At 47.1% G+C, this 25000-nt stretch overlaps 2 protein-coding genes across 3 annotated transcripts in view; both read left to right on the forward strand.

Annotated features, from left to right (window-relative positions):
- LOC135818002 (SCO-spondin-like) overlaps positions 1-14752 on the forward strand; it is a 32578-nt gene extending 17826 nt beyond the window's left edge. The window contains exons 10-18 of one of the 2 annotated variants that reach the window (XM_065331319.1): positions 1173-1280; positions 2087-2365; positions 3342-3394; positions 7137-7336; positions 7660-7887; positions 9139-9332; positions 11213-11397; positions 12304-12455; positions 14160-14752. In XM_065331319.1, coding sequence (XP_065187391.1) covers positions 1173-1280; positions 2087-2365; positions 3342-3394; positions 7137-7336; positions 7660-7887; positions 9139-9332; positions 11213-11397; positions 12304-12455; positions 14160-14218 — 1458 coding nt within the window. In that variant the 3' untranslated portion in view covers positions 14219-14752. Of the gene's footprint in view, positions 1-1172; positions 1281-2086; positions 2366-3341; positions 3395-7136; positions 7337-7659; positions 7888-9138; positions 9333-11212; positions 11398-12303; positions 12456-14159 lie in introns of those variants that run through there. The other variant, XM_065331327.1, reaches the window with a different exon arrangement.
- Positions 14753-20533: 5781 nt separating this feature from the next.
- LOC135818013 (cartilage oligomeric matrix protein-like) overlaps positions 20534-25000 on the forward strand; it is a 49733-nt gene continuing 45266 nt past the window's right edge. The window contains exons 1-2 of the mRNA XM_065331339.1: positions 20534-21256; positions 21824-22000. Of these exons, the coding sequence (XP_065187411.1) occupies positions 21178-21256; positions 21824-22000 (256 nt within the window). The 5' untranslated portion in view covers positions 20534-21177. The remainder of the gene's footprint in view (positions 21257-21823; positions 22001-25000) is intronic.

Here is a 25000-nt window from a genome sequence, read left to right on the forward strand (position 1 = left end):
CAACAACAACAACAACAACATCACCAACACCAACACCACCACCACCACCACCAACGCCGCCGCCGCCGCCGCCACCGCCGCCACCACCACCACCGCCACCACCAACACCAACACCAACATCACCGCCACCACCACCACCACCACCACCACCACCACCACCACCACCACCACCACCACCACCACCACCACCACCACCAACAACAACAACAACAACAACAACAACAACAACAACAACAACAACAACAACATCACCAACACCACCACCACCACCACCAACGCCGCCGCCGCCGCCACCGCCGCCACCACCACCACCGCCACCACCAACACCAACACCAACATCACCGCCACCGCCACCACCAACACCAACACCACCGCTACCGCCGCCACCAACACCACCGCCACCAGCACCTCAGTAGAAATTTTGACCTTCTTACAAGTTCTTAGGTCTTTTGAGCAGACATCAGAGTGACTGGCCAAACTAATTATAAGGACGATCTTGTGAACAACAACAGAATCACAGTCATTGTAAAACATTGATCGGCTCACGGCGTTCTAACTACAAGAACCGTGACGCAGCGACTTTTCCACGAAAGAGGATAACTTTGACGCAAACCGACACCACCTTGTCAGAATGCTCATTCGATACAAGCAGCTAGTAAGAAGGTCTTTTCTGTGGGGTAAATCAAGCCAAATTCTTTCTCTTGGGCAAAGTTATATTTCTTCGTGGAAACTTGGATACATACATGTGTCTGGCAATAGAGAATGGTGCTATCTGTATAGGGCAAGTCTTCAGTTAGGATTGATACCGTGACCGCACGTTCAATGCTGCTGAGTGTTGGAAACGCTACACCACTCTGGACTATTCTCATAATTCCACTTTGCTTTGTGGGTATAATGTGGGTATAATGTGGGTATAATGTGGGTATTATGTGGGTATAATGTGGGTATAATGTGGTGTATAATGTGGGTATAATGTGGTGTATAAACCAGTACTGATCCATATCTACACATTGCTGTTTTCTGATGATGGCTTAGTACGTGAAACTCGGAGTAAAAACACTTTTTCCGTCCTCTTATTGTTTGAACTAGCTCTGCCTCTCGGTATAGGGCACTCTCTTGGACAGCCTGGAACCTCTCTGTTTTATTCTCATAATTCTTCTGGTTGGATTCAGGACAACTGCCCGCAAGTGCCAAACCCACTGCAAAAGGACACGGACAGGGATGGGGAAGGCGATGCGTGCGACAAAGATTCCGACAACGACGGAACTGACGACCTTTTGGTATGTCGGGCAATGTCGGCCCCCCGTTTGTGTTCTCTTGGTGTGCAGTGGGACCTAGATGTATGCATTGCTTCCTGCCAATAGATTGTGTGTCACTACATTACTACGATACTGTTTGCACTGCGGTAGAATCCCTGGAGAAAAGACCCGCACAGCAACGATGCCGCGGCCATATTCAATGCATACCTCCATTTTGGAACATGTTTTCGATATACAGGTATCCTGTATGTGTAGTCTGTGTAGTCTCGATTGCTAGTTTGCACACTGTACACCTGGCTCTCTGACTGGTTTGCACACTGTACACCTGGCTCTCTGACTTGCCTCTGGAGTAGTGCTGCCCGGTCTTGAGATTGCCTCAATATAGCAGCAGAGGTCCTACGGGAGTGGGTTGCAGGTCCTGGGAACTGTTGAGAAAGCAATAAGGAATGATGAATTTTCAGAATGCACAGGCCGGACCTCGAAAACCGAAATCATGACATCAAGATATGGGTCTCTTGATCTGGAGTCAGCCCGGGGCCAAAAAAGGCTTTTGAAGTTCTTTAGCGACTAAATCAGTGCTGAATGGACTGCATGCACTAAACGTTTGAAATAGTATTGACAAGAACTGATAAAACAAATAGGTTCGTAATCATTAGTCGATGTTGAACCATTACACACAAGTCTGTGTATGTATGTGTGTGTGTGTCTGCGTGTATATAATATATATAATTGTGTGTGTGTGTGTGTGTGTGTGTGTGTGTGTGTGTGTGTGTGTGTGTGTGTGTGTGTGCGTGCGTGCGTGTGTGTATGTGTGAAACTGATCCCAGGATAATTGCAGACAAAAGGCGAATCCCTCTCAGAGAGATCGTGACAATGATGGCGTTGGCGATGATTGTGACAACTGTGCGTCTACATACAACCCGGACCAGGGTGACCTCTTTCCAGGGGATGAAGGGAACGTATGTGAACATGATGCTGATGGTGATGGCCGACCAAATAGCCGGGACAACTGCTGGCTTGTAGTGAACAGATTCCAGGAAGATCAAGATGGTGACGGAGTCGGTGATCACTGTGATAACTGTGATCGTCAGATAAATCCCGACCAGGTAATTAATGGTAGAGCATGGTTGGCCATAAATCCCGACCAGGTAATTAATGGTAGAGCATGGTTGGCCATAAGGGAATACCCCTAGTTCGAATCCTGGTGGTGACAGTCATTTTTCCCATTTGCTTCTTTCCTTCAAACCAATAAGTAGGTAAGTTTATCGTTCAGTTCAGTGCAGCATTTCTCTAATATATTTCCAGGTTCCCGGTAACAACCCAGTCTCTGGTATGGTTGCAGAGCAAAGGTAGTTTGCAATAATAGGAGCACAGTGTCCATGCCGTAGTCATGCCGTATTAGGTACACACTGACCCATTCTGAGACGCTCAGTTTAGCCGTATTAGGTACACACTGACCCATTCCGAGACGCTCAGTTTCGCCGTTTTAGGTACACACTGACCCATTCCGAGACGCTCAGTTTAGCCGTATAAGGTACACACTGACCCATTCCGAAACGCTCAGTTTAGCCGTATAAGGTACACACTGACCCATTCTGAGACGCTCAGTTTCGCCGTATTAGGTACACACTGACCCATTCTGAGACGCTCAGTTTAGCCGTGCTAGGTACACACTGACCCATTCCAACACTACTGTAGACCTGAAGCAGCTCCTGTGCCGTTTCAGTCTTATCTGTATCGGCTCGTAGAGTGACCGGATGTAAGACTGTCTTTTCAGAACAGATTATCCAGCCAAATGCAATTTTCATGCATTGTAGCCGGTCTAAAATATCATGAATATCATTTTACCCAACTGACGCATACCAGTACAGTACTGCGTATACATGAGATGCGTGCACAACCCGCAGAGGAAGGATAAGTGTTGGTTGGCATTGCAGGGCACTAGAAACCGAGCGGTGGAGCTGGCATTGAGCCACCCAGTGTGTAGCTGACCTTCGGTTCACCGATGGGAGTGTCTGCCTGGCTGCATCACGCTTACTTCACTACCACTGTCATTTTTTGCCGTATGTGGTCACTGTGTAGGCAGACCAGGATCAGGATGGAACAGGAGATGCATGTGACACGGGAGAAGACAGGTGAGACAGTCCGGTGCTGACGGATAGCTTCCTCGGGCCTGTGCAGTGTGTATTGACAACACCTATACAGTGCTGGGAACTTCTTTCTCACACCTCACATCAGCCATAACTAGTGCAGGGTTGACTGTGGACAGCCATATTGCAATGCAAGACAAAAAAAGTGATGGATTCAAACTGAGCAAGCGCTTTTCAGTGCTTGCACGACCTCCCATGTTGTTACCATGCCACCAGCATAAAAATTGAAAAAAGAAAGAGAAAAAAAAACACGAATCGCAGATGTTTGTCATTTGAAAGAACAATGCTTCTCGTTTATTTCAAATATTCAGTCAATGTGAAAGAAGCACACACTTCTAGCTGACAACACAAGGGTGGGTGGCTGATGTTGGGTCTTTGTGTTAGTAATTACGAAACACATTCATAACTTTAATAAAGACCTTTGGTGACAACACAAGGGTGGGTGGCTGATGTTGGGTCTTTGTGTTAGTAATTACGAAACACATTCAGCCCGTGTACTGGTCGATCGAGCCAACTGTTCGATGTACGGTGCACGCTTGCCTTCTGAACTCGGACACTCGATGTGTACGTTGTACACAATGAGAACGCCAAAAAGGGACAAAATAAACAGAAGTCGACAGCAGTTTGTCGCACTGGTACTTCCTCCACGAAGCTCCAGCTCTTTGTTTTATTTGTGATTACGAAGGAGTCGAAGGATGTTTGTTTGCTGTTAGTGTGACACACATACATCGTACTTGAAAATTATGTCGTTGTATCGAAGGTGGCGGTGTTGCCCACCCGGCTCTGAAATGAAAGACGTCAGAGTTTGTCATCTGCATCTTCAGCAACATCGCCAGATGAATCGCCTTCACGTACCTACATCGCGTTCCTTTGGGGCTCGGGTTGGTGGTGTTATCGCCGGCCGGAGGAGTACTGTTTTCTGCATACGCACTCATCATCGTGTTGTTCCTCACACGAAAAGTTCAAAACAACAACGACTTCCGTGCTCACAAAATAAAACTTAGATCCTCGCGGAATAAGAAGAAGTCAAAAAGGTGAAAGCTCAGTTCCTTTTACTTTGATTTGGCTGTGTAGCTGCACGTGGGTCTCTGCCTCTTTGGCATTCTCCTTCGGTACGATGTACCCATCTGTGTTACAGTTCAAAAGGCACACGTGCACCGTACATTGGAACAGCTAGCTCGATCGATCAGCACACGGGCTGGACTTCGATTTTGACGACGAATGTACGCGTGGAGGTCAAGTCCGGCGTGACGTCACTCGGTACTTCGGGACAATTTTGGGCACCTTCTTTTCAAGTTTTCACCCACTTCCAGTCATCGCAGAGAAAAACAAATAACACCATCGTGATCAGGAGCCAAAGAACTACAAGATAAGACAAAGAAATTGTTTGGTGACAGTTCCCCTTTAACGAGAGAGCTTGGAAGCTCAGGGCCCTGCGCTATGCTTTGTTGCCTAGCGTATCGTGCATGTTGTTAGAACTGATGGAAATGCTTTTTCCTTTGATTAGCTACATCATTGTATTGCAAAAACGTTTCAATGAGATACTGAAGTAACGTCTTCTGCATAGCTATGGGACCGGCGCTGACTCTGCCGATCACGGGCGTTCTGGAGTCGACGGGATGTCTGTCCTGACGTTTCCTGGGACCGGCGCTGACTCTGCCGATCACGGGCGTTCTTCTTCTTCTTCTTATTATTATTATACTGACGGCAACTAACATCCATTCTGATTGCATTTACTCGTCTCCCTACTTCGTATTTCTTTCCAGAAAATCTCCCCATACAGCAGGGAGTCGTTTACATAATAATGACTTCCTGCTATACATCTAAATGACTGTATATACGTTATAATTATTATGCTATCGGCCTACATGCGATTCCCGGGCTGGTCGACAGGCGGCCCAGCCAGCCTGCTAGTGGGATCTCGGCCTCGCACACAAATCCACACAAAATGTTACTGCACTGAATGTATTCCCCCGATACACTTCGCATATATACCGTACTGGCAATATATGTTGCCGCAGTGAGGCCATGAAGCGTTACATTGGCACATGTTTGCCGCACGCAGGGCGTTACACGCAAAGTCGCACAGGAGCCGTTACACAGGTTTCTATATTGCCGCAGTCCTTTTTTTGCTATTGCAGGACTTCCTGCTGCGTCCAGTATTGAACTTTTCACCACGCGGTACACGTGCTTTCACAATTTCAGCCTTTTTTGCAATGAAAAGATCGCCGCACCCCGCCGGACGCGCGTTACGAACGCAACGAAAATTTGTCGCACTAGCCTGGTCGCGCGTTACGCCGCACCCCCCTGCGTTACGCGTTGCGCGGCAACATATATTGCCAGTACGGTACTCATTCTCTTGATGGTACCGTACTCTTGATGGTACGGGACAGGTACGGGATAGCGCCAGGCATGTCGTTGGCACAAACAAACAAAAATATTGTGGCCAGCTGTCTTTGCTGGTACGGTACAGTACGGGACAGATACGGGATAGCGCCAGGCGTGACACAAACAAACAAACACACAAACAAACACCAAATTAAAGCTGTTTGAACCCTGGCTAGCGCCAGACGTTACTGAAGTAACGTCTTCTGCATAGCTACGGGAATAAAGACCTTTGGTGCCTTGTTAATAATCTCCATGTAGAATCGTTTTAAATTATAGCTTAGTCGGAGGGGGGGGGGGGATCATATTAGGATACGAAGAAACGAAGCCAGTTGTAAAGTCCGATGAGGCCTTCCGTACCACTACTTCTCAAATCAGTACAGTCATGGTGATAGCGTGACGAAGCACAATGATGCCAATTTATACAGCATATTGGCGGAAAAATTGTGATGAAACGTGGAATCTTTAACGAATATTATTTTCCTATAGATCTATCACGCGGCCTTTGAAGACAACCATGTTGGTTACAAGACGCATTGTTGGTTACAATCCCTCTTAAACCCTGTCTATATTGGTCACATGATATCGGCCACCCTTGGTTCAACTGTGCACATTAATTAACAGGAGGCAGTACAGGAGCTCACGGTTTGCCTTTGGATGGAGTAAGATGTTATCCCTTGAGTACTGTAAAACCGGAAAGTCTAACGAGCCACAAAGTCTAACGTTTTAACGACCACTTTTTCCGTTATTTGAAGAAACGTTATGGCGAACCCGGTGTGTAAAAATGCGCATACATTGATGCATGTTCTGGGTGGCCAGGCAGCCATCGTTAAACTTTCTGCGCGTTATCATGCCAAAATTACAAAAACGTTACTGTAAAGCATGAAATTTTTGCGGCGTTTTCAGAATACGGACAGGTTTACGAGGTTTTAATTTTGCGATTGCAGAATGGCATTCTTGCTAAACCTGTAGCATTCTTGCTAAACCTTTCATGGATCTCCTTTTCGCGCTGTCTAAATTTCGCGATTTCCACGCGGTCGCGAATTTCGCAGAAACTAGACCATCGCAATAATTTCACGGTTTACAGTATACTTTTTGGTCGTTAAACTTTCCGGTTTTACAGTACTGATTGTTAAACTTTCCGGTTTTACAGTACTGATTGTTAAACTTTCCGGTTTTACAGTACTGATTGTTAAACTTTCCGGTTTTACAGTACTGATTGTTAAACTTTCCGGTTTTACAGTACTGATTGTTAAACTTTTGGATGCATTCTTTCTCTATTTTTTTATCCCTCGGCTACTACTTGTTAAATTCATGGATGCACATTCTATCTCTGCTGCAGAGACCGAGATGGTATCCAGGACGACAAGGATGTGTGCCCATGCACACCCAATGCCGCTCAGGCCGACCACGACCGTGGGTATGGGGTGCGTGATCGAGTGAACGACGCATGTGACCAGGATGATGACAACGATTTGATACCGGACAGTGAGGATAACTGTATATTGGTCCCTAATCCGCTTCAAACCACATCGCGATACAGTAAGTCATTTTGCTAGTGACATTGCAGTTTGAAAAGCGAAAACGTAATGCCTATCGATTCTTGTTTGATTTCTGCTTATCTCTGCTTGCTGCAACAATGCAATGTTGGCCTTTTGATCTTTGACAAGTTTCTGTGAGAAGCCAGGGCAGTATAGCATGCATGTGTATTGTACTGAGATAAATCAATTTTGTGAATACTAGGTCATATAGAAAGGAAAGGGGCATATGGATATGAGTTTTAGTTAGAGTACTAGTAACTGTCCCCCACTACGGCTAGACTATAGAGGTCCTGTATTACTCATTTCTGCCCCTTCCTTGTCTAGATAGAAGCATCGGCGAGGCATGTTACAATGACTACGATGGCGACGGGACACCTGATGAAGAGGATGTTTGTCCATACAACGCGGTCATTTGGAAAACTCACTTCAAGCTCTACCGCAGCATTACACTGGAAGAATCGGCCATTGCAGCACATAACCTCACCAACTGGGAACTGGTCGTTGAGAGGGAGTGGGAGACGCCACGGGCAGGTGACCCGTCAGTCATTATCAGTGAGTTTAACAGGCACAAGAGACTTTTTCAAATTGATCATGATTGCCTATACCGTAAAGTCTTGTATAAAAGCCGCGACTTCTATGACTTTCTTGGTGAAATTTTGCAGGCTTCTATATGAGACAGGCTTCTATACAAGACAGGTATTTCTATGTATGTCAACACTAAAACCAGGCTTATGTGTGATTTGATAGGCCCAAAATTGCGCCTTCTATTCGAGGGCGGCTTCTATTCAAGTGTGGCTTTTATACAAGAATTTACGATACATACTGTATTTCACCAGTTGTAATTCGACCCCAATACTTTGGGCCTCAATTTACCGTTTCAATGTCGGTGACAGTGTAAGGCGACTTCACATTTTTCAATTTTTTCATGTAGGTCATAAAGATCGACTTATATCCGGAAAAATACGGTACCCCGGCCTTGCACGTTGGCGGGAAGGTGGTGCATAACCGCTCAGCGCGATGGTGTGATGGAAATCATACATGTTCTAGTGATTAGCGTTACCGTGATGGGTAGTGGTGTACTTCACCGAGTCGAAGTAATGTGTTGCATACCGGTATCAGGGATGGGGGGGGGGGGGGGAGGGGAGTTTTAATGAATAAACCTGTGCATAAGTGCCTGAATTGTGCCTGAATTGGATCAGTGACTCGTGATATGTGTCCTTGTTCATCTGCTGTATTTTTACTTACGTTAATACCTAAGTGTGAAATCTAGTCAGAAGCTTATCTACCGTATACTGCTGTATTTTTACTTACGTTAATACCTAAGTGTGAAATCTAGTGAGAAGCTTATCTACCGTATTTTCCGGAGTGTAAGCCACACCAGGGTTTTTCGGCACAAAGTACAGACATTTGCTCTGTTTATCACCGTTAATTAATTAAATTATTTGTATTTGACAATCGTAGTATAAGCCACCCCCGCCCCTCTCCCCTTTTGGGGTGAATTAGTAGTGTTAAAAGTGTGACTTATGCTCCGGAAAATAGTACAAAATACGGTATCTCTGAGTAGAGACCAATTTCCTTCAACTGTCCCTTGTGTGTATCCAATGCTACACGTAGCATACTGTAAGAGTTGAAAGTGTGCCCGTTAGAGATTCAACTCTTACAGTATTTGTAATTTGCCGCAGTTTTCCAAAAACGTATGCATGCCGTTGCTCGTCCAATGTTCCTCATGCCAAGGCTGATCTCGCTTTGTGATTCGAGATGCACCTCTCTCGCTAACTGTTACTTCTTGGCATGTTCATGCAGGTCGATTTGCCTTTAACAATGTAACGTTCTCGTCCGATGTGTTTGTCAACTCAAACGATGGCGACGGCTTCATCGGCATTGTGTTCAGCTATCAGAGCGTTCAGAACTTTTACGTGGCCCTCTGGAAAAGGACGGCCGAGCGTCGGGAATTTCGCGGGAGAAGTGTCCTATCCAGTACCAGTGTGATGATAAAGGTTAGCAGTTAGCACATGCATGATGTCATTGCATGGTTGGGTATGATGTAGCTGTACCTGGAATGATGTCATTGCCTGGTTGGATTTGGTCACGTGTTGTGGCTGGGTGTGTATGTACTGAGCATTCAAGTGTAGGTTGATATGATCATTATGTTTGACCTACTAGGCAGTTGGGTCACTATAGACAGTCGGGAGTACGGTATACAGTATAAATCCTGTAAATTGTCAGATGATGTGCCCCTTGCTCTCTATAAGGAATCGGATCCCCAGTATGCAGTCCAAGTCCCACAAAACACCTCGACTAGATAATATTATGCTAAGGGGCCGTCCGTAAATATCGATGTTTTTTTCAAGACGATATTTGTTCATTTCTCCCCAGACCCCCCCCCCCCCTCCCTCCCCCCTCAAAACGAACATACACATGTTTATGCAAGGGATCGATATTTTTTAATGAAGTTCAATTTCCTCATGAAACGTGACCAGCTGCCACTCTAATTTCACCATACACCTAGGTTTATGTTGCCACGGTCGCACAACCTTGCCATGGCTATGCTCACGAGGTTGACTTTCATTTTGTGTAGGTCATAAACTACACTGTACATGTTCGAACAGCGCCCGTCCATAGATAGAGTTCGATATTTTTTTCTGCAAAGACGAGACGAACAGGGCCCAAACCCCCTCCCCCCAAACGAACGAATATCTTCTCTAAAAAAAACATCGATATTTGTGGACGACCCCTAATACCGAGAAGATTATCTAGGTTCGAAAGGGTGCGTGTCAAACGGGCTAGTAACTTCGAGGGGGTAGATGGGAGCTTGTACACCATACAATAAATTGTATACACCTACGCATGTAGCTTGTATTTGTACCAAAGGTTTATAATCATGTGAATATTTCTTTCCTTGCCAAGAGCTAGCTAGCCTCCACACTCCGCTAGGTTGGGGCTCAAGGTACCAATATGTCCATTGACGAGCCGGGGACGGGATCCTTTCCTGTACCTCCACAAGTGAAAGACACTGTCTCCAAGCCAGGGACTAACCGACAACAAAATGCTGTTGTAGCTACTCTTCCTTGAGTGCATGGATTTGGAATTGATGCACACTCCAGGCTATCCTGAAGACATTCGATGATTTGTGGATGAAGCCGCACATGATCTCTCCAAAAAACTCAGCTGATAAAACTCAGACTATGACTGTACTGGAAATGTTTCGACTTTGTACAGGGAAAGTCGCGTGACGGTTCGACAAAGTCATAAATATATGATTAGATCATGAATTTGACTCCCTCAGTCTGCACTTTCGATTGTTCAAAGGACATCGACTGCTTACTGAATCCAACCGATAGTGTATTATATCCTCAGGTTTGTTGCTCTCTCTGTAGAACTTGTCCGGGCAACTGAAGATCCGGGTATAGCATTAGAAGCTGCTGCATGCTATCACTGTCTCATGAGATGCATCCGCTACCAATACCGTTGAATCCCACGGATAAGCTCACGGGCTTATCTGTTTCACAAGGACATTTCAGTGGGCTTATACAAGAACATGGGCTTATACGCGGGCATGGGCTTATACGCTGACACCAGCGCTATTGAAAAGTACCAAGGAAGTGAGAATTGCTGAAAACCACTGTGCAAACAAAAACAACCGATGATTGTGTTGAAATGTACAACAACAACAAACAAACAAAACCTACGTATATGGTACGACCTAGGCCCATGGGCTTGTACGATGAAGCTTTGTGATGTTCGAACTAACCCTGGGCTTATGTGCGAGCATGGGCTTATACGCGGGTGGGCTTATCCGCAAGATTCTATGGTAGAAGTTGTTGCGTGCAGTCACTGTTATAAGATGCCCCCGCTCAAATGTCACATTTCAATGCAGCGCATATCAGCCACCAGCTTCGGTACCTTGCGGGAGGCTCTCTGGTCTGACAATGACCTCGTCGATCAGGACGGTGAGTTGGTTTCCAAAGTTCTTTGGAGCGACATCAAACTGCAGAGGGGCTGGCTCCATAGGCAAACGTATCGCTGGGAGATTCAGCATCGGCCAGTGGAGGGTGTGATAAGGTGAGTGGTGTGGGCTTAAGGGTTGGGTTGGGTAAGGGTGTTTTTTGGGGGGGGGGGGGTGCATTGCTGTGTAAATTTGCACCCATTGAATACATCTTGAAATTACAGGGTATTGCGCTATCTACTTGACTGTTGCACTGGATCGGGGCATTGTCTACTCTTTAACGCCTACACACATGCCACCATGTACCCTATAACATGATGCTGTTGGCAAGTCCAACTTTGCACTGTACACACACACACACACAACGGTGTGTTTTATTCGGAAGGAGTGACCATAATGATTAGTATGCTTCATGCATTGTTAGCAATGGTTGGTCAACACAGAATGGTTGGTCGACACAGAATGGTTGGTCGACACAGAATGGTTGGTCAACACAGAATGGTTGGTCAACACAGAATGGTTGGTCGACACAGAATGGTTGGTCGACACAGAATGGTTGGTCAACACAGAATGGTTGGTCAACACAGAATGGTTGGTCAACACAGAATGGTTGGTCAACACAGAATGGTTGGTCAACACAGAATGGTTGGTCAACACAGAATGGTTGGTCAACACAGAATGGTTGGTCAACACAGAATGCGGGTTGGGTTCACAGTGAATATACTGTACTTTCTGGATATACTGTACTTTCTGGATATACTGTACTTTCTGGAGTATAAGCCGCACTTTAAACACCAGCCATTCACCCGAAACAAAATCGTTGCAGCTCGTCACGTGCTGCGATGGTCACATCAGCGCCGGTGCTAAACAGGGGAGATGTCTGTATCTCGTGACAAAAATCTGGGTGTGGTTTATACTCTGGGAAAACGGTAGCAGGAAGGGATTTTGTGATATGTGGCCTATCCGGCTATGCCGTTACTGTGTTTGCTTGACCACACGTCGTTTGTCTGTACCTGTTGTAGGCTGATCATTTACGAGGGTCCGCGGAAAGTGATCGACTCCGGCGAACTACTGGACACCGATCCACGGTACCGCCTGAATGGCGGTAAAGTGGGCATATTTGCCTACGATCAGCAGTACGCTCACTTCTCGCGCGTCAACTACAAGTGCAATGGTGTGTACATTCCAACCGGATTAGTGCATGCTGAATTTCCATGGAACACACCCCAAGAGCCGTCCGTATATCTATACTCTGTAGCCAAAGTGCTAACGCATTTCCCCGGTTATAAGTCGCACTCAATTATAGTAGTGACTACACCCAATTTCCAAAACTTGCTCCGATCGCTTCGATTTTGGTCTCATTCGATTCTCCCAGGCGTAGTACATAGGAAATCTGTAAGTATTATTCAAATCGGCCCAGCCATTCTTGAGTTATAGTGATTTGAAGTGCGCCAAGTTGGACTTTTGCTGGAAACAGAAATGAATGGGAGTGATGGGAGAATCGAGAACGACCGCACGGTCAGTGCATGCAGTACAGTGTACAGTGCACACGCCTCGTCACTCGAACTGCGCGTACGAAATTGCATACTTTGGTATGCTGACGCAGAACAAATTCGCTCGTAGAGGAAGACGAAAGCGTCCCACCGCCTTGTAATTTCACGTGGCCAGTAGTTTTTCGACGCTGAAGACGATGGAATAGTCCGCGACGCTGCGACCCGACCAGAACAACAAGAAATTCATACCCTGAAAAAGCGCTGAGCGCAGAGCTCCTAAATTGTGTCGTATGGAAACGGGACTTCGGGTCTCAAGGGCACGAACATCTCCTCCGAGTCTCAGATAAAGCCATTCACTCGATGCGATATTCTACAATTTGACTTGGCCACGCCGAAATGCACTGCCATGTCGGATTCTCCCATCGGAAGTATAGAAACTTGTTTCCAAAAAATCAGCGTCTGGGTGCGAGGGAGTAAAGTCACTAATTATAGGCCGCAGCCCTATTTTCAGGCCTGCTCCGTATGGTTTCAAGGAAGTCACGCTCAATTGTAAGTCTCATCCCCTTATCTGCCTTTGAAGTCAAATGTAAAAAGTTGCGACTCATATTCGGGGAAATGCGGTATATTATCTAAGGTAAAATTACGATCAAAGCATCAGACAGGGTCCTCCAATAGTTTTCTACAGCCCAAAGAACATTCAAAGCCGCTTTGGAGATACACGGATAAGACATGCTACGACTTGTGTGTTCAGTCGATGAAAATTCTCAACGCTCGATTGCAGTGGAAGTTTTTAGGCACGGTCCACATGTACCAAAATACGGGATATACTCCAAAGTACTGATCAATAGAAGAGATTCACAAACACCTTCTTTGCATGCTTCTGGTAAGGGGGTACAGGGATATGCATTCTTGCGAAACCATTTAGATAAACCCCGTGCCGTGGAAACAGATAGGTTCCCTTTCGCCAGCGGGGCTCGACCACTTGCCGGCCTGATGATTGCATTGAGCAAGAAACTTGGAGTTGAAACAAACTCTATAAACTCCTCTGTGCCTTTTTGTGTGCCTTGGAAACAATAATAGTTATTGAATGTTCTATTGGCAATAGCAATATAACCTTGATATGTACCTGTGGGAAACTGAAGTAAAATATGTGCAGGAAATATCATAACTAAGAAGAAGTCCACAGCCAGCTAGCCCTGGTATTGGCTACTGTAAGTGTCAAACAGTGTGTGGCTATGAGGTCCACATGGTGAAGCAGTTTCCTTGTATTAATGCTTGCTCTCTTTTTCTCTATCTCTCTCTCTCTCTCTCTCTCTCTCTCTCTCTCTCTCTCTCTCTCTCTCTCTCGCTCCTGCTCTTCTTGGTGTTATATTTTGCTTCAACAGACCTGCATCCCAGCCTACGCTCTCACGCAATATTACCCTGTGACATTCGCAGGACTTAATAAGGCTGTAGATCCGAAGGTCTCAACTTTCTTCCGGGTCCTTCACTGTCGCAGTCACTACAGTTTCATGAGTCACACTGTTTTATCTAAAATAGGGTGGTAACTTGTGACCAGTAACACTGATGGCCCTTGCCAAACAAAGACACTGTCTGCTGGCTGGTTTCAGATCAGTACTGAAGACCTCGAGCATATCCAGTGTATTTGCATGGCTTCAGGGGAATTTAGTCCCTCCATCAATCCCTGGCCAATGCAGTTCAGCAGCTCAGCAGCTTTGGCACTGAGATCAAGAAATATCCTTTTTTTCTGATTATCCCCAACTCACCAATGTGAAAAATGACCAAATCATACGTTTCGGATTGTTTTCCGGGTTCAGGACTGTCCCACTTACCACCTCACATACTGATGGACTCCTAGTGACTAGTGGCTTGAACTTTTTTCTTCTTTTTCTTCTTTTCTTGAGCCACTGTGAACTGTGTTTTTCCTCCTTTCTGTACATTTCGTGAATACTTGATCGCAGAGTATGTGCTGACTGAATGCTATGGCGGGAAACCCAAGTACTGTATGCTTTACCTTGCAGCCGGTGAGGCGGACAGTTGTAGTGGCAAAGTATTCTTACTTCAGTATAAATCCTTGGATTCCTAGGAGGACAGGACAATATGAGATGGAGACTGAGAGCTATTGTAGTCGGTGCCCAACATATTCTGTGCACGTACTGCGGGGCGATAATCGCAACTGGATTATTTTTTTAATTGCCTCCCCTGGCTACAGACCTGTTATAACTGTTACAGATGTATCACTGATTGGACTGAGTTCCTGCAATCAACACCTGCAGTAGACACGCTAGAACATAAACACACTTCCTAAGTTGACCAGAGTCACCGGGATCATCATCAGCACAGTTGTAGTCAGTCAGCGAAGAGCACAATTTTGACATACCTATTGCATACCGGTGTGCCCAACTTGCAGGCTCACTATCATAATACTGTACCTTGCTATAACGTTAGAACTTGCCATAGGGAGGGAAGGAGGCAGAGGGAGGGAGGGATAGAAGAGAGAGAGGGAGAGAGAGAGAGAGAGAGAGAGAGAGAGAGAGAGAGAGAGAGAGAGAGAGAGAGAGAGAGAGAGAGAGAGAGAGAGAGAGAGGAGGGAGGGAGGGAGAGAGAGAGAGAGAGGGGTCCGGCTGGAATTTGTCGAACAGAACACCACTTCTCCTAGTCTTTCAGGGAGATACGTAATAGTCCAACTTCGGCCCGCATGACTACTACCAACATAAAGATTATAATCAGAAGTCGTGTGGTGTGAAGTTCTGCCGTCACAGCACTGTGGGGAGGTTGTGCAGGCATTCGTGCACTCTTGGAGTCAATGTACTCTTGCTACTGCGCATTGCCAAGAGTATACTGATAAGTTAATTTACTCCTGGTACAACTATTCTATTCATTTCATCTTGGGGTTAGACATGGAAGTAGTTGTCATATTACTGGGATGTGAGCCCGCCTCTCGGCACCGGAGTACAGCTCGCTCGGTTCGTCTCTACTGAGTGAAGAGGACCTCCACAGTCATAATGATCTGGTGAGCTGCGCCATGTCAAGAGTAGATCTACTCTTGCCTTGGCCATGTCCATGGGGATTTGCAGTCAGATGTGAAGGACCGGGCTCGAATCCGCGACTTCTCGGTTCACAGGCAAGCTTGAAAACCCATTCCCAACGATTGTCCGATGACTTTTGTGGCGTAGCATGAGCTACTGTCTTTCGAGGTGGTTCCGGCTGCGCTCTACATGCTTGGTATGAGCTCACAGACTCAGTAGCATTACACTGATGAGGGTCGAGATTATCGTGTTCGAACCCGGGTATACCATCATGAACCAGAGGGACCACTGGATCATATCAATCTGGTCAATGCTGGGTGCTTTATCCCGGATATACCGGCATGAACCAGTCGGACTCTGCCTCTGGATTGTCAATGGTGTTAATCCGATGCCGAATATTGTAGGAGTACATGTTACATATTGTAGATCTACTATGATTCACGTTTCCGGCCGTGTGACGCCATGAAGAACGCCAATAACAACACCTACAGAAAACGCCACTACTGCACTAGTAACAGGAGAAAAGCATGTAGATCATGTCCTTACTTTGGTGTCGAGACAAGACGCCGAAAACACTCAGCTCCGCAGCATCATGGTTCCTTCCAGCTCGTTTGACATTTGAGCCTACATCAGGGGCGGATCCAGGATTTCGTAAAGAGGGAAGATCACCAATCACCATGAAGACATGATCAGTGATCACTGCATGCCACGCGGCACGCGGCTAAAGTAGACTGTCTGTAGAGTCAGACTAGGGCCAGTAGATCTACGAGATCATCTTTCCGATCACATTTATCATGGATTTTCAATAAACTAACACGTTAGTTAGTTCTTTGAGTAGATCTACGTAACGGGGTAGTTCTACTGGTAATCATGGTACAGTCAACTTCGCTTATAACGACACTCGGCGGGGCATCAGAAAAGTGTCGTTATTCACAAAGTGTCGTTAGGCGAGACCAAAATAAAATCGAGATTCCCGGGCAGGACCCATGTGAAATTGGTGCGGGCGGGCGAATTTTTATTTTATTATTTTTTTCCAATGTATGTATGCATGCCATGCTGAACTTTTTTTACAGTATTTTCCGGTAAGTTTTATTCATTTTTTTTACAGAAAACAGGTACGCGGTTTACCCGTTCGATTATTTTTCTGTATTTCGGCCAACAATTGCCCTGATCTGTATATCGGGGAGTCGTACAAGCCCGGGTTTGTGTGACTCCACATCACAGATCTACTCACATGATCAGTACTGTACATGTATGAACTGCTCAAAAAACAAAAAAATTGGCTTTGGCTCGATTTTGGTGCGGGAGGGCCCGGGAATCTCTATTTTTTTTTGGTCTCGCCTTATACCCGAAGTCTCATTATGTATTACAGTTGGATGGGACTTTGCTCTGGGCATGGAAATTGTGTCGTTATTCGCGAATTGTCGTTATATCCGCAGTCGTTATTAGCGAAGTTGACTGTACTACTACTACAGTGCATGCTGGCAACTGAAATCCGACCCCCTTGGCGGCGCGGTGCCCCGCCCAGGGGGTCGGATTTCAGTTGCCAGAATGCACTGTAGTAGTAGTAGTAGGTCTACACTAACTGTAATGGATTATGGTAGACCGTCGACCGGTAGATCGATTCGGTAGATTGCCCGTTTGGTTCTGCGAATTCAAATAAAAATGTACCTACCTATGTACCTACCTACCTAGATTCTACGTCCATCGCCCGTAGATCTACCCGTCTCACTCTAGCTCTCAGCCCCGCAAGCCTGCGCACTTCTCAAGGATCGTCCGAGACTATTCGTAACCATGGAGTCGTCAACGTATTTGACGACTCCATGCTTTTTGTAGTACAATGATTACATGTATGTACTTCACTGTTACTGTGTTAGTGTTACATGACTTGTATACGTGGTCTGTATCCAACTGAAAAATAATGTTGTGACAAAAAAGGTCCTCAAAGGCTCAATGCATCGAAACCAGGCCAGGGGCAGGGCCGGGAGTCGTAAACATGGTAAAACTAAAAGCCCTGTATAAGTGGCTGTAGTCTAGATCTACTCAGGTACACAGGGTACATGATTGTACTGGGCTCTTACCATGTTTATGACTCCGGGCCCTGATCGAAATAAAAAGATCGAGGACCTTTTCGCGACGACAAAGTGTCAAGTCGGCGGGAAGAATCGCTAGCGCTCGCTCCTACGTCGGGAGGCCACGACCCCTCGTAAGTCGTATTGTCCTTGCTACAATCATCGCCGACGTCAATACCACAAAGTCAAAGGAAACAACTCTAAGGACACAAAACTTCGAAACACACTCAACCACGCTCTCAAGTACACAGAAAGTACACAGAACACTGGGAAAGTGCGAAATAATTTGGGACCCTAAGGGACCATCGCAAAAGTTCGCAGAAGCCCCTGAAACGAAGAGCATACGTTTTGGGGGGAGGGAGTCGTGTCGAAAATCGCAAACCGGGCTTCAATTCAAAAAAGTATTGACGACATGTAGGAGCTGATATAGATTAGCATGCCATCACAGCCGGCGTAGATCGCTTGTCAGGACGCGTAGTCATGCGCGTGTCGCGTAGCTGGCTGCCTGTACACTGTGTGTAGTCTAGCACCAAGAGTCCATAAAACGCGTGGTTTATGGACTCTTGCTAGTACTAGTACTAGCACTAGTAGCAGGGGTTCATAGGCCGATGATATGATAGGGTTTATGAACCCCTGCTGTGTAGTATAAATATTATGTGTGCAGCATCCTAGGGCATGTTCGATTGGTAAGGATCGGGATCGGGATCCAGATCTCAGATCCGTCGGATCCTGCAGAGTCAACTGGACACTTTTTTGGGCCTTGACTGTTGCCATGTTGACGAAAGTAATAAAAAGTCGTACTCACCGCGCCAGTTGTACAAAAAGTCAGCAAGGTCTATCTCGATCCACGTGTGCGTACCACAATGTGTACAAAAACGATTTTTACCCGCCATATACGCACAAAGGTCACATTTGGATCCGTTGGATCCGGTCAACCCTGCTCCCCGAGGTGGGTTGACCGGATCCAAATCCGAAGGATCCGGATCCAGATTCGACCAATCGAAAGGGTGCGAATCCAGTGGATCCGGTGGATCGGGATCCCGATCCTACCAATCGAACATGCCCCAAGTGAAATAATGAAGCCCATATTGTGAATGTCGTTTCGTTTGAGGGGGGAGGGAGGGGGGCAGGCCCGAAACTCACGGTCTTCGTTTCGGGGGCTTCTGCGAACTTTTGCGATGGTCCCTTAGGGCCCGGTCACACATGCACTCGAAAGTAGCGTATACGCTGAAGCGAGGTCGCAGGAGCGAAAAATGGCATGGCAACGGCGAAAAGCGGAACTTCCGCTTCAGCGGAAACTCCAATCCGCTTCCGCCAAAATTTTCGAAGCGAGACTGTCGCTCCTGCGGATTCGCTTCAGCGGAAAACACCACGGTCTGCTGTACATGTATATGGACTTGCTACGAGAAATTTGTATGCGTATGATGTCCATGCAACAAAAATGCGTGCAAGATAGTCATTGACCTCGTCTATTCTCCGTACCGTATGCACCACAGTCCATTTTTCCGCCAAAGTAGGAGTTGTGCCCTGTTTGCATGTGTGACCATGCACACGTGGTTTCGCTGGAGTGACACCAGGCTCGCTGCCGCCGAACCTCGTCGCCGAAGCGAATCCCAGTTCATGTGTGACCGGGCCCTACCCCCCCCCCCCAAACTAGATGATTACCCAGGTTGCCACCTCGTAGTTCTAACTGTCGTGCTCAGCCTCTGTTGTGCTCAGTGGGGAATTATGAGTACGAGCGTACCGTAAGGGCCCGGTCACACATGCACTCGAAAGTAGCGTATACGCTGAAGCGAGGTCGCAGGAGCGAAAAATGGCATGGCAACTGCGAAAAGCGGAACTTCCGCTTCAGCGGAAACTCCAATCCGCTTCCTCCAAAATTTTCGAAGCGAGACTGTCGCTTCTGCGGATTCGCTTCAGCGGAAAACACGACGGTCTGCTGTATATGGACTTGCTACGAGAAATTTGTATGCGTATGATGTCCATGCAACAAAAATGCGTGCAAGATAGTCATTGACCTCGTCTATTCTCCGTACCGTATGCACCACAGTCTCATTTTCCGCCAAAGTAGGAGTTGTGCCCTGTTTGTATGTGTGACCATACACACGTGGTTTCGCTGGAGCGACACCAGGCTCGCTGCCGCCGAACCTCGTCGCCGAAGCGAATCCTAGTGCATGTGTGACCGCGCCCTTACTACTTAGCTACAATGTAGAAGGCGACAAGTAAGTAGTTAGTTTTCCCGAAGGTCGCCCGCGAGGTGTTTGTCGTGCTGAAAACGGAGCATCTTTGTCAGTAAGTAGTTGGTATCCTTGGTGCACAATTATTTCGTTAGCCTAATCGAGCTTATCTGCTCATATGAGGGGTAAATTCGAAACACCGTCTAAAAAATACTCAAGCAGAGAGTGGTATTTTCTTCCACAATCCAGGCTTGCCGAGGAGAATGTTCCATCATCTGGAAGTCTGTTGTTATCTGGACGACAGTTCCAAGGCAGGCAGGTGCGTCTGTATCAAAGCACCTTGGCTTCTGCTATTCACTTTCGCTATTTACTTTCTACGTGTATATTCGCATTCATGCCATAGATACAGTCATTTGCCCGTTTGAATCGCGAATGCGGATATTATTCAACAACAACAAGTGACCAGGAAGAAGCGCGCTCCTACAACACTGAGAGAAGGCAACCTTTGAGCATGCCGCCCGTGGCGTGGGTGTTGGAAGGGGCCGCACTGAGCCTGTCTCGGCCTCTGGAGTTACGGTCAGTGCTTTCGACGTCGTGGCTGCTGCTCTGTATCGAGAGAAACCCAGATCAGGCAGAGTTATTGTCCAACATACTAACGTCTCCAACAAGTGCCATGCGCCGTCGATCTGAGTCTCGTTTTGGCCTGAAGGCGGAATGCAGAACAGGTGCAGAACAGGCAGTTTTGACGAGAAACAATTATTAGTTGTGCTCGTGAGGAGCTGTCAAGCATGCTACCGAAACCACCGTTGACTTGGTAGCCATCACGTCTAATCCTTCAGAAGTCAGGTGCCAGCACAACGACTCACGTCCTCAGCGGTCCGGTGAGTCGAAGAATTGTCAACAGACATAGCTAATAATAGCACGAATAATGACAGATCTGACGGTTCTGCGGTAACCTGCACAAGACGTCCCCTTCACCCAGACCAATGCGCTGCTAGCCGTCATCGCGAACAGGATCGCTAGTCTATTCTCACCGAACAGTTTATACCTCCTGGGCGGTTGCTGTTGGTGCTCAAGTACTAACGTTAGTTGCTGTGTCTGTGTGGAACAAGACGAGGAGGCAGAATGGCGGCTAGCAATGGAGGTGCTCGCGCTGGGCAGCTGATTGCAGTTGGTCTGCTGTTAGTTCTGAGCACAGTGCATGGTAAGTGTGGAAGATTAGTGTTCCTAGCTACATAATATTACGCAATACATCATGTACGTTGATCTATGTGTACATTGATGTTGGTCTGGCTTGGGTCGGTGAGCTGCTGCTGTACTACAGTGCTGTTGAATGAAATCCAGCCCGCTGCCGCATCACTCTAGTCTAGTGTCTGCTTCTATCAAAGCAGCGTGCTGTCTATACTGGTTACCCCAGCAAGTGTAGGGTGTGCATAGGTAAAACTGTCTTGGCCGTTTTATGCCGATCTACTCCGTGTGGTGTAGACCAGGTGTGCATTGGTGGTCGATTCACATGGCGTCGCCAGTTGTGCGGATTAGACAGTTATCTGGCGCAAATCTTGATCTGTCTCATTCAGATCGTGTTCGCTATCGTTGCTGTAAGAGAAAATCTGTGGGTGCACATCCAGTGCATTTGCAGATTTGGGTGCTTCTCTTGCGACGGGCGTATACATGGTACATGGTGTGTGTGTATGGGTGTGTGTGTATATGTGTTTGTGCATGTGTATGTGCGTATGTATATGTGTGTATGTGCGTACACGTGTTTGTGCAGTTGCAGTTGACGGAAGCGTGTGGGAACCATGGAGCACATGGTCGCCATGTCCGGCTAGGTGCAGAGCTGGTATTCGAACTCGGCACCGTTCATGTCAGGTGGCATGGGCATTCTATACCAATCCATGTATAGGAGTCCCCACTGAGCTGGGGGCATGTCCCTACAGGCAATGTCCAGGTAAGTGTGCCGCTTCAGCAACAAGAAGCAAAATGGTGCCGTGCACTCATGCCAATTGTGTTTATTCCCGTAGCTATGTAGAAGACGTTACTTCAGTAACGTCTGGCGCTAGCCAGGGTCCACACAGCTTTAATTTGGTGTTTGTTTGTTTGTTTGTTTGTTTATTTGTTTGTTTGTTTGTTTGTTTGTTTGTGTCACGCCTTGCGCTATCCCGTATCTGTCCCGTACTGTACCGTACTAGCAAAGACAGCTGGCCCCGATATTTTTGTTTGTTTGTGCCATCGAAATGCCTGGCGCTATCCCGTACCTGTCCCGTACCATCAAGGGTACGGTACCAACAATAGAATGAGTATATATGCGAAGTGTATCGGGGGAATGCATTCAGTGCAGTAACATTTTGTGTGGATTTGTGTGCGAGGCCGAGATCCCACTAGCAGGCTGGTTGGGCCGCCTGTCGACCAGCCCGGGAATCGCATGTAGGCCGATAGCATAATACTTATAACGTATATACAGTCATGTAGATCTTTAGCAGGGAGTCATAATGTAAACGACTCCCTGCTGTATGAGGAGATTTTCTAGAAAGAACTACGAAGTAGGGAGACGAGTAAATGCAATCAGAATGGATGTTAGTTGCCGTCAGTATAATAATAAGAAGAAGAAGAACGTCCGTGATCGGCAGAGTCAGCGCCAGTCCCAGGAAACGTCAGGACAGACATCCCGTCAACTCCAGAACGCCCGTAATCGGCAGATTCAGCGCCGCTCCCATAGCTATGCAGAAGACGTTACTTCAGTATCTCATTGAAACGTTTTCGCAATACAATGATGTAGCTAATCAAAGGAAAAAGCATTTCCATCAGTTCTAACAACATGCACGATGAGCTAGGCAACAAAGCATAGCGCAGGGCCCTGAGCTTCCAAGCTCTCTCGTTCCCGTAGCTATGCAGAAGACGTTACTTCAGTAACGTCTGGCGCTAGCCAGGGTCCACACAGCTTTAATTTGGTGTTTGTTTGTGTGTTTGTTTGTGTCACGCCTGGCGCTATCCGTATCTGACGGCAAAAAAGCATAGGATGTTATAAATTTTTCAATTCTCCTTTTTTTCAGGCATATCCTGGGATTCGAACCCGCACTATCGCCCTACATGCATTCCCCCATACACTTCGCATTCATACCCATTCTTCCAAGTTGCGTTACGTTATTATCTTGCGTTTGAAAGCCCTATTTGAATATTGCGGGAAGCTGTATGTGGCCAGCTGTGTTTGATGGTACGGTACGGTACGGGAGACGGTGTCGTATTACCCTCGATCGTACCTGTCCCGTCCCTATCCCCTACCGTACCGTGCCATCAAAGACGGCTGGCCACAATGCATATAACTCAAATAGGGCTTTCAAATGCAAGATCACAATGTGAAACAACTTGGAAGAATTAGTATGTATGCGAAGTGCATCGGGGGATGAATGCAGGGCGCGCGATAGTGCGGGTTCGAATCCCAGGTTATGTCTAAAAAAAAGGAATTTTTTAAAGAATTTATAACATGCTATGCTTTTTTTTTGTGTAGGTCACCAAGGCAAAAAAGCATAGCGTAGGGCCCTGAGCTTCCAAGCTCTCTCGTTACTAATCCGCCACCAAACGAGGTTGATGTGACACGTTCGCCGGAGCAATGTTGACACGTTAGCCGGAGCAATGTTGACACGTTAGCCGGAGCAATGTTGACACGTTAGCCGGAGCAATGTTGACACGTTAGCCGGAGCAATGTTGACACGTTAGCCGGAGCAATGTTGACACGTTAGCCGGAGCAATGTTGACACGTTAGCCGGAGCAATGTTGACACGTTAGCCGGAGCAATGTTGACACGTTAGCCGGAGCAATGTTGACACGTTAGCCGGAGCAATGTTGACACGTTAGCCGGAGCAATGTTGACACGTTAGCCGGAGCAATGTTGACACGTTAGCCGGAGCAATGTTGACACGTTAGCCGGAGCAATGTTGACACGTTAGCCGGAGCAATGTTGACACGTTAGCCGGAGCAATGTTGACACGTTAGCCGGAGCAATGTTGACACGTTAGCCGGAGCAATGTTGACACGTTAGCCGGAGCAATGTTGACACGTTAGCCGGAGCAATGTTGACACGTTAGCCGGAGCAATGTTGACACGTTAGCCGGAGCAATGTTGACACGTTAGCCGGAGCAATGTTGACACGTTAGCCGGAGCAATGTTGACACGTTAGCCGGAGCAATGTTGACACGTTAGCCGGAGCAATGTTGACACGTTAGCCGGAGCAATGTTGACACGTTAGCCGGAGCAATGTTGACACGTTAGCCGGAGCAATGTTGACACGTTAGCCGGAGCAATGTTGACACGTTAGCCGGAGCAATGTTGACACGTTAGCCGGAGCAATGTTGACACGTTAGCCGGAGCAATGTTGACACGTTAGCCGGAGCAATGTTGACACGTTAGCCGGAGCAATGTTGACACGTTAGCCGGAGCAATGTTGACACGTTAGCCGGAGCAATGTTGACACGTTAGCCGGAGCAATGTTGACACGTTAGCCGGAGCAATGTTGACACGTTAGCCGGAGCAATGTTGACACGTTAGCCGGAGCAATGTTGACACGTTAGCCGGAGCAATGTTGACACGTTAGCCGGAGCAATGTTGACACGTTAGCCGGAGCAATGTTGACACGTTAGCCGGAGCAATGTTGACACGTTAGCCGGAGCAATGTTGACACGTTAGCCGGAGCAATGTTGACACGTTAGCCGGAGCAATGTTGACACGTTAGCCGGAGCAATGTTGACACGTTAGCCGGAGCAATGTTGACACGTTAGCCGGAGCAATGTTGACACGTTAGCCGGAGCAATGTTGACACGTTAGCCGGAGCAATGTTGACACGTTAGCCGGAGCAATGTTGACACGTTAGCCGGAGCAATGTTGACACGTTAGCCGGAGCAATGTTGACACGTTAGCCGGAGCAATGTTGACACGTTAGCCGGAGCAATGTTGA

This window comes from Sycon ciliatum, chromosome 1 (genome assembly GCF_964019385.1).
Source record: "Sycon ciliatum chromosome 1, ocSycCili1.1, whole genome shotgun sequence".
Taxonomy (NCBI): domain Eukaryota; kingdom Metazoa; phylum Porifera; class Calcarea; order Leucosolenida; family Sycettidae; genus Sycon; species Sycon ciliatum.